The sequence below is a fragment of the Xenia sp. Carnegie-2017 genome, unplaced genomic scaffold (assembly GCF_021976095.1).
Source record: "Xenia sp. Carnegie-2017 unplaced genomic scaffold, XeniaSp_v1 HiC_scaffold_16, whole genome shotgun sequence".
Taxonomy (NCBI): domain Eukaryota; kingdom Metazoa; phylum Cnidaria; class Anthozoa; order Malacalcyonacea; family Xeniidae; genus Xenia; species Xenia sp. Carnegie-2017.
In genome coordinates this window covers 9833528-9844067 of record NW_025813469.1, presented here as the reverse complement: position 1 = coordinate 9844067, position 10540 = coordinate 9833528, and the positions used below count along the sequence as shown (strand labels likewise).

The following is a 10540-nucleotide window of genomic DNA, read 5'->3' as shown; positions in this document are numbered from 1 at the left end:
ACATCATCACAAACATACCTTGTTTTGTTTTTGCTTATGTAATCGTTGTTGCTGTTTGTATTTTTAACTTTTTTTAACTGATATTCAACAATACGGCCATTAGTTTCTACAGGTAATCTAAAGTAAATATGATTTTATAGTATCAGTCAAGAAAAAAATTTGTTCAAAGTTTATTAAATAACTTACTATATGGCGAACAATTACATTCTGATGACAATTATACATCGCAAACACGCACAACGATTTTGTGAATTTTGTTTGACAAAACTTTTACGGGCTAACAGTTCCATCTTTCGTATTTTTCGATGTAACTCAAGAGCAAGTTATAAACGTCACACATACCCTTTACGTTGATATGTGGCTAGTGGCAAATTATTTTGTGCCGCGGAATTTATGTCATTTTAAGAACAGATTGTAATGCAAAGCAAAGATACGGTTTATGATTTCTATTGTTTTTTATAATTATGGTAATATGTTTGATTTTAATTTTGAGTATGTTGATTGATAGGTTAAAAAATGTAAAATATAATGCATTATCATAAAGTATATGCTTACTATAGGATTATCTTTACATTCTCTGCAGTGTGTATATACATACTCATATGCATTTATGTAGTCGATTGCAAAACAAGAGAGATTTGATTCAACATTTGCATGTCAGCATGAAACAAATACTATTTTAAATATGCTTTTTTTATTCTTTGTTGAAGACTTTGATTTTGAGCATATTTAATTTTCATTTTCTGTGCCATATATTTTGAATGCACTTAAATCTGATCAAAACCACTATATAAATACTTAAAATCCGAAAGAGAAGTGATATCTTTTTTATGCAGTCGATTGAGAAGCCATAGTATCTTGATTTTATATTAGCACATCAGCGTGATGCCGTGTGGTTGCCGGCTTAGAATTGCGCCAACGTATCCTCTGCGTGTCGTAAAAGACGACTAAAAGGGGTCGGTGTAAGGAAGGGCATCCTACCGTAAAACTTTTGCTCCAACAAAATTCATGAACTTTGGAAAAGAAGATATGGCCCCAGTCCCCGGCAGCCCTTCAGTGGGCAGGGGGTGCGAAGAATCTCCGGATCGAATGGTTGTGGAAGTGTCACCCTTCGGGTAGGCACAGTGAACGTTGGGACAATGAAGGGAAGGAGTGCAGAAGTGGCGGACATGTTGAAGAGAAGGAAAGTTGATGTGTGTGGGTTTCAGGAGGTAAGGTTTAAAGGTGAAGGTACGAGAGTCATAAAGGGTGAAGATAATGGAGCAAGATTTAAGTGGTTTTGGAAGGGAAACGGAAGTGGCACGAATTGTGTTGGCTTTGCGATAAGAGAGGATTGGGCGAAGTCGGTTGTAGCAGTGAAGAGAGTTTCGGACAGAGTCCTGAGAGTTGATGTAGTTATTGAGGCCGTTGTGGTGTATGCTCCGCAGGTTGGGCGAAGTGCGGAAGAGAAGGAAAAGTTCTACGACAGCGTGTATGCAGTAAGAGCAGACATTAGAGGGCGATGTGTGATGCTTGGTGATTGGAACGGTCATGTGGGAAGCGTAAACTGTGCGCATGGAGGTTTTGGAGTTGGTGATATGAATGCTGAAGGCGAGGCGATATTGGAGTTAGCAGCGAGTTGTGGGATGGTGGTAGTGATTACGTGGTTTATAAAGGAAGAAAGCAAGCTTGTGACGTATGAATCTGGTGACAGTAGGACGGTGGTGGATTATATACTGGTGAATGAAGAAGAGAGGAAAAACGTGAAGGACGCAAAAGTTATTGCAGGAGAAGAATGTGTGACCCAGCACAAGCTGCTGGTCATGGACTGGAGAATCAGGAAGGTGAAAAGGAGAAAGGTTGAGGGTAAAGGCAGGCTTAAGCTATGGAAGTTACGATCGAATGAAGGGAAGCAGTGTATCCGTGACGAAATTGCGACATTGAATGTTGAGGGTGAGACGGTGGAGGAGCGATGGACGTGCTTGGAGAAGGGTGTTTTAAAGGCAGCGGAGAAGGTATGTTGTAGAAGTAAAGGCGGTGTAGTAGAAGAACAGGCATGGTGGTGGGATCAGGGGCGAAACTAGCATCTTTTAAATGGGGGGGCTGGGGATGAAATTGCCCTGCAAGGACATAAGATGCCCTGCAGATCATATGGAACAGTATTTACACTATATATTTTTGGAATACATATTGTATTTTTGTGGCAGAACGCACTTTAGCGTACTATTATATCTTTAATGGCAGTTTTCGCATCTTTGCAGTTGCCCAATTTTTTAAAATAATATTTAAGTCAACATTGTCCGTAAGATCTTTTTCACATGCAAGAACGATTAAGTCATTTAATCGCGTATCTTTCATTGTGGATCTCAAGCAGTTTTTGACAATCTTAAGCTTGCTGAAACACCTTTCATCTTTTGCCACGGACACTGGAGCGGTAAGCAATAGTTGATACGCCTTGCACACCGTTGGAAAGACGTTTTTGTGTTTGAAAGCAAATAACGCAACGTCTTGAAGGGATTTAGGTTCTGATTTAAGTTGTGATGACACAATATTATTGAAAATTTCCAACTCCGACAGCAGTATTTCTGCATCAACATCTTTTACCGCCGGTGGAAAAAGACTATACATTTCATTAACTGTTTCAGCCATCGACCTTTCTAGCGGCAGCTGTAAGCTCTCTCCAAGAGGTTTTATTTTGTCGATGCAATCTTTAATGTTATCGGTATACTCGGTAATAAGTGAGTCTAGAACCAAGTACATTTCCTTTCGGTAGAAGTCTTTAAATGATATTTCTGTTGTTATTTCGGAATACTCGTTAATTCGTTTGGGTGGCTTTCTTGATCGATGATGACGAGTGTATTCTGCCATTACGTCTATTCCTACTTTGGTTCCAAATGCAACCATTGCCTCTATCTCCGAGTCTAATCCGTTCTCGTCACTTCGAATTTGCCTAAGGTTTTTTACTGTAGCATCAATCAGGTTAAGTGCATCTACTATATTTAGCTCCTCCTCCTGCAGTTGTTTGGTTAGGATTTTTGTTTTTGTCATTATGATTCGCATGAACATAAGAGCAAAAAGAAAGTCAAAACTAAAAAATTTCTTTTTTATTCCATCGCCTTTAGCTTTTACTTTTGATTCTACATCTCGAGCATTAATAACTTTCACAATAGCATTTGGTATTACCTTTATAACTTCTCCAGACAGCATCAATGGACTCAGAATTGTAAACCCATCTCGTCTTTGACAAGTTTCGAAACTTTAAATTGTTTTCAACATCTTTGCAACTTTCTTCTATAATTTTATTTCTTTTTGTGCTTTTGCTAAAAAACACATATACGTCTTCTAGAGCGTCGTACATTGATGTAATTATTGAGCTATGTTTGCAACAATGCTCGTTGAATGTATTAGACCGATGTCCCTGGCACGGGATGTAAGGCACTTGTCGTTTTAAAATTTCTTGCAACACTTTTTGAGCACCATTTAGTCGTCCAGACATTGATGTTGTGAAATCGTATGTTTGAAATGCAAGCATATCTATATCGATTTCATTTTCCATTAAGGATTTTATGACATCTTTAGCCGTTCCAGCACCAGTTTTATCAAAGGTCTCTTTCATTTCAACCAGTCTCTCGCATGGGATGCCCATTTGGTTGACATATCTTACAGCAACGATAAGCTTGTCTTGATTTGATGTATCAGGTGTAGTGTCTGCAGACACTGAAAATACACCTGCTGACTTAATTTCAGCACGAATTTCATCCCTCACAGATTGAGCCAGCAAATGAAGCATCTCATTTTGTGCCTCTGAGCTTGTATATGTTGTACTGTATGGCCTGAGGCGCTGATCGTCCAGCCACAGCTTGAGAACAGGACAATGTCTTGAGAGAAGATTTACAATCTGAATGAAATTTCCGTCCTTGTCATCGCCTCCTCCTCTGAATGCCAATGACTGCCTTGCTAGAGTGCGAGCCACATCAAGTAGAATCAACATAATTTCCTTGTTCTTTTCTTCATCTGCTTTCTCTTGGATCAATACTTCCTTCATTTTCGCATTCATCATCACATCAATATGGCCAGATGTTATTGAGAAACGAGCAAAATCAGCCAGAGCAGCTTGATGGGACTTGCTACTGAAGTGTTTATGAAGTTTTCCTTTCTTGTTTGCACCAACGCTCCTCATTTTCTTCCATGATCGTACACCATTTATCCATGCTGGATCACTTTTTTCTCGTCCTGGCCCGCTTGGAAATAATGAGCATACAAAGCAATATGCTTTATTTTCCTTCTGACTGTACTCAAGATGAGGGAAAGAGTCGTACCAGGATGCATTAAATTTGTTAGGTTTATTTTTGGCTTTTGTTTCATTTACAGGAAAAGACTTCAATCTAGGTTGACAGGGTCCTTGTTGCATGAGAAACTTTCTTTGATCGTCATTCATATCTCGTGGCCTTTCGCTTGGATCACGGGAAGTAAATTTAGTGTTTTCTTCTAAAACTGGGCAACCAATTTCAATTTCATCTCGCTGTGCTTTGTTGATGACAATTGAACAATTTTTTACCAGTTTCACAGACAAATCTTGTATTTTTTTTGCTATGTGCTTCACTTTTTCTGAAAAGCGCTTCGCGTTTACGTGTCTATCATTATCTATTATCACTTCATTAAGAATATTCTCACACTGATGAAAAAGTTGTGATAGAACTCTTAACTGTCCAGCACAAGTGATCCATGTAATATCTTATTGGTTATCTGAATCACAGTTTGATGACTTTTCACTTTGTGCAGCCTAAACGTATAAAGACATTGTAAAAAAGACACATCCAGTAAATTAAATACAAAAATCTGCATTTAACAGATGAATAAATGACACTTGAAAGATTCGTATTAAAAAAGATTCGTATTTTTATTCTGAACAATCAAAAGACTAATGAAATTAATCTTAACGTCTACCTCTTCATTTGAGCTATCATCACTCAGCAAACAACTGTTTTCTACTGCTCCAAATCTCGCTGCGTGACTGTTAACAGAAGTGTCGTCGTCAACAAATAATGGCTCTTCAATAGCCACACAAAGTTCCACTTCATCGTTTATATTATCATCTACCATTGCCTCAAATTCTGCTATTTCATGTGTACCAGACGTGTTGTCTTCAATAGTAAACGGATTTTCTGAAACAGCACATGACTTCAACTCATCTTTGTTTTTTTCTTCATACACAACGACAGCTGTTTCATTTATCTCGTTAAGGCTGGTGCTGCTTGACTCTAAAGACGTCGTACTTTTCTAAACATTAGTTTAAAACAGACTTTATAAAACAAGTCCTTTGTTACTGCACTTTTATGAATTTCAAAACAAATTTTAACTTACATTGCACGAGGCAAATGAGAGTCTTTTTTGTGACGGATCAACGATGTTAATAATTTTGCCCTTTCCTTTGTGAGTGGAATTATTATGTTTAGAAAAATTATCATTGAACATTTCTTTATTACATGCAGAACACTTAATTTTTTGCCGATACGGCCGTTTTCTCTTGTTCTTGATAACTTTGGAATTTTCTGTTATAATCACAATAAATACCAATCACATTTACACATTTGTTGGTTTCGGGTTTTTTGTTTAAATAATTGCTATTACTTACCATTCATCCTTGACTTTCCTTGTTCGTAAAATAAACTATACAAACACTAGCTACTAAAAAGCTTCAATCAATTTAAATCAACAAAATTTATCTTAGTGTTTGTGTATACTGATGTAAAAATATAGTATGGTGTTTCCACTTAAGATATAAAAATTTCAATAATTTTGATTACGAACACTTCCGATGATGATGCATATCTGCCTTTAAAATGTCCGCCAAAACAACAGGAAATTTATAAAAGGAAAGTTTCCTTGATGCGTACCGTTTACCGTTCTTACCCATGAAGTGCAAATCCAGCTTAAATTAAAACTGAACTACATTTTCAAACTATGTGGATAACTGTTTGCACGTATCCTAGTGTTTAGTTTTGTAATTAGCCCTGCAAATCCAATCGTTGCCCTGCAACGTTAACATTTTGGGGGGGTTAGTTCCCCCCCATACCCCCCCTTAAATTTCGCCCCTGGGTGGGATCAACGAGTCAGCGAAGTGAATGGCGCGAAAAAGTTGGCATTTAAAAGGTGGAGAAAGTCGCGGACTGAAGCAGATAGGATCGATTACATCCGATTCAAGAAAAAGGCGCGAAAGGAGGTGGCTAAAGCGATAGAAAGACATCAGAAAGAGCTTCTCGTGAAAATGCAGGAGAATGGACGAAAAGCGTTGTTTAGAACTGCTAGAAGGAGCAAGAAGGAGAGGAACGATATTTTGGGTGCTCCCGGCGTGCAGAACCACGATGGGGAGTTGAAGGTGTTATTGGAAGACAAGTTAGAAGTGTGGAGGGCGTACTGTGACCGTTTGATGAATGTAGAGAATGAGTGGAATGGAGAAGTTGAAGCAGATGAAGTTTTTGGGCCGTGGGAAATAGTGACTGTTGATGAGGTGGCGGCGGCTCTGCGCAAGATGAAGAAAGGAAGGCGAGGACCGAGTGAAAGCGATATGTTGGACAATGAACTAGCGTGAGAATGTGTAGAGCGAGCCTCAAAGATGCCGAGTACATGGAGAAAGAGTCTAGTGGTCCCGCTGTACAAAGGAAAGGAGCAGCGACGGTATGTGGGAATTACAGGACTATTAAGCTGATGGAGCATGCGTTGAAGATAGTAGAGAGAGTGTTTGAAAGAAGGTTGAGGGAAGTTGTTCGGATGGGGGAAGAGCAGTATGGATTCATACCGGGGAGAGGAACGACGGATGCGTGTTTTGTGTTGAGGCAGTTGCAGGGAGAAATTTTGGAGAAGGACAGAGAATTGTATATGGTGTTTGTTGATTTGGAGAGGCATTTGATAGAGTTCCGAGAAAGGTGATCGAGTACGCTGCGTAAGAAAGGTGTGACAGATAATATGGTTCGGGCAGTTATGGAGACTTATGAAGGTGTAGAGGCGGTGGTTACGGAGGAAGGTGTTAGATCTGGTGTTTTTGAGGTAAAAGTTGGTGTTCATCAAGGTTCAGTCTTGTCGCCGTTACTGTTTGCTTGTGTGATGGAGGTACTGACAGAGGAAGTGAGAAGAAAAGAAAGAAGCTGGTGTTTGTTGTATGCAGATGACATTGTCTTGGTGGCGGAGTCGAAGCAGAAAGTCATGGAATGGTACCGAGAATGGAAAACGGCAATAGAAGTCAAGGGACTGAAAGTGAATGAGGCAAAGACGAAGGGCATGAGATGCTCGAGGCAGGTGGAGGTGAAGGACAGTGATAAATGGCCATGTGGTGTGTGTGGGAAAAGAGTTAGAGTGAATTCGATAATGTGTGGAAATGCAATAAGTGGGTTCATGGAAGATGTTCAGGTGTCCGTGGTGCATTGACAAGAGTAACTGATTTTGAGTGCGGGACGTGTCGAAGTGGTGGGCGAGTCGCGATTGAACGGTTTTGAACTGGGTGACGTGAGTTTGGAAGGTGTATCGGAGTTTAAATATCTGGGCGATGTGTTAAATGATGGTGGAGGGTGCGAGCAAGCGGTGAGGAACAGAGTTCAAGCAGCGTGGTGGAGTTTTAGAGTTGTCGGGAATGTTGTGCGGAAAGTCGACTTCGTTGAAGAAGGGGAGAATTGTATAAGGCATGTATTAGAAGTGTTTTGGGATATGGAGCAGAGTGTTGGGCGCCGAAAGCAGAGGACCTAAGAAGATTGGCGTCGACGGAAAGGAGAATGCTTAGGATGATGTGTGGTGTAACGTTGAAGGATAGGATTCGAAGTGAAGAGATTAGAGAAAGAGTTGGTGTTGAGTGTATCGAGAATTGGGTAAGGCGCCAGCGTTTGAGGTGGTTTGGGCACGTGGAAAGGAGGGAAGAAAGTGCTGAAATTCGTAGAACGTTGCATATGAATGTTGATGGAGTCCGCAAACGAGGTAGACCGAGAAAGAGATGGATGGATGCTGTGAACAGTGATATGAAGGCGATGGGTATAACGAGAAATATGGCGAGAGATAGAGACGTGTGGCGTGGAAAAATTCATGGACCGGTCAACCCCGCTGGCGGGGATTAATACTGGCCGGTGTATAAATGTCGTTTGTTTGTGTTTGTTTGTGGCGTGAGGCAAGTAATATTTGCTAAAAGCTTGAATAAAAATAAATGATAAATGTCTTTTTATTTAGTGTTAGTGACAAGAGGACAATTAAGAGTGAAGCACATCTATTTTTCCATCAATGTCATTTCGATTATACTAAAGACAAATCAAAATGATCATACAGCGTGTTCGAAAAAAACGGAATCCGCTTAAATTATTACGTACACATTAAATGAAATCTGCTTGAGATCACTTAGTCTGCAATGGAGATTTGTTCTGCCTGTTTTATTTAATTCCACGTTTTTCTATGTTTGAAGCAACTAATGAAAAAAAAAGGATTACGTTTTCGCGGCTTCACATTCTAATAAATGTCGCTTTTTTATGTTACAAAGATTTAATATTATTCGCGCAAGTTATAAGGGTCACATATATCCTTTGCGTCGATACGTAACAAATTGTTCCACGGAATTTAAATCATTTCAAGGATATAGTAACTAATTGTTAAGAAAACAGAGAAACGCTTATAATTTTGGTTTTTGTTTAGGTATTAATTGTATTATTACAAAATGCATTCAGCAAGCTTACTATATAGGACTCTTAGCTTTTTATGGGAATATTTAAATGTATATTTTCTCTCGGGTATATCTATACTCATACAGGCGTAGGAAATACGATCATTGGGTGGTGGGGAGGAAGCTTATATTTATACATGCATGTTATAATCTGATTTTAAAATACGCATATTATGCTTGTATGAGTATTCTCCACAATTATCGATCTTTCTACGCCCATGCATCATGAGGTGATGTTTTTGCATTGATTTAAGATTTCTTAAATAAACATTACGAAGCGTTTTCCTTCCACTTCACCTTACGGCTGACATATGTTTTACGTTTTTATAGGCAACTCAATCCTACGAAATATGCAATTCAAAAACAAAATCGAACTGTATCACACAAGAGAAATAAAATTTTGAAAGACATCACCCCCCGTCAAGTGGCATGCGCAGAATTTCACGATGCTCGCACGTGATCTACATGTTATTTTTAGGGCTGTGTTTTGAATTAAGATCCAATATGTTGTTATGGGAGGTTTTTCCCTTACGGATAAAGCTAATGTTTTCATTTTTTCGATTGGTACTAAAATACAATGTATTTCGCTACGATACTGCAATCAAGATACTTATGAAGTCAATGAAGCGGGTCTTATTAAGCAGAAAAGCAACGACACTTTGCAATGGCACCGATATTAACAGAATGTCCGTGTACGAAATATCTAAGATAAAAGACACTGCATTGCATCCAAACTTGACAAAACTGAGGTTATAATCTTATTTTTTCATCAATGATCAGGAAGACTTGCCGAATACTTTTAAGATTCGGCGATAAAAAGCACATAAGACGGCAAAATATGGCTGAAAGCGGGTTAAAGAGCTAGGTATGCGAAATATATTTTATCGTATGCTAGCAAAAACAATGTCAAATGCTTGAAATAACGAATAATTAGAGTTGAACAATTCAACATCAGCTGTATAATTACTCTTTCAAAATAAATTCGCTTTGTGAGGCATATACGTCATTGAATCATAACACAAAGTTAGCGAAATAACACATAATGCACAATTATACAATACTTCTTCAGGTAATCTATAATAATTATACTTTATAGCATTATAGTATTATAATTAATTGTAAAGGTACAAAAAGCTTAATAGATCGCCATCAATTTACATTTATGGACTGATTTATACATCGTAAACATACATAATGAGTCAGTTTATTTTATCTCACAAACCTTTTACTGATTGACGCTTTAAGTTTTCAGGTTTTCGCAATTGACGTTCTTGGCAAATTAAGCACTGTATGTATATCTTTTGAGTCGATACGTGGCATGTTATTTTGTGTCACGGAATTTAAATCATCTTAAGAATAGATTGTTATGCAAAGCAAAGATACGGCGTATGACTTTTATTGTTTTTGTTTAGGCAATAGATGAACATAACTTTGAGCAAAATTATCCATAGCAAAAAATGTTTATAATAATGCATTATCATAGATTACTTAGACACGTTTACACTATACCGGATTACTATCGTAGCAAGTTAATTTCCTTTTCACTAAAAGGCAGTGAATTTGCTCAACGTCAGAAACACAAACAAATGGACTAAATTTATCAACTTAATAAGTGTAAGCGCAGCTTTAGTACAGCTTACTTTAAACATTTGACGTTATTTGCAGTGCATAAATATATATACTTAAATGGTGTAGGTTGATTGTTAATTTTTGGGGGGAGGGTTCATACTTAAATATGCTTGTTGTAATGTAATACAAAACAATGGCCTTTAAAAGAGCTTGCTAATTATGAAAAGTTGAACTCTAGCCTACACAATTATCAATCTTCCGTACGCCCATACAGTTATGTTGAAATGAAGTCTGTTG

At 38.2% G+C, this 10540-nt stretch overlaps 2 protein-coding genes across 2 annotated transcripts in view; one reads left to right on the top strand and one right to left on the bottom strand.

Annotated features, from left to right (window-relative positions):
* LOC124437248 (NACHT, LRR and PYD domains-containing protein 3-like) overlaps positions 1 to 9987 on the bottom strand; it is a 61766-nt gene extending 51779 nt beyond the window's left edge. The window contains exons 1-2 of the mRNA XM_046987242.1: positions 9897 to 9987; positions 19 to 117 (exon numbers count right to left, since the gene is read on the bottom strand). The gene's annotated coding sequence lies outside the window, so the exon portion shown is untranslated. The remainder of the gene's footprint in view (positions 1 to 18; positions 118 to 9896) is intronic.
* Positions 1140 to 6571, top strand: LOC124436026. The gene is made up of 2 exons (XM_046985950.1): positions 1140 to 2041; positions 6079 to 6571. Exons 1-2 carry the CDS (start codon positions 1140 to 1142, stop codon positions 6569 to 6571), a joined length of 1395 nt encoding a protein of 464 aa, XP_046841906.1.
* Positions 9988 to 10540: the final 553 nt, after the last annotated feature.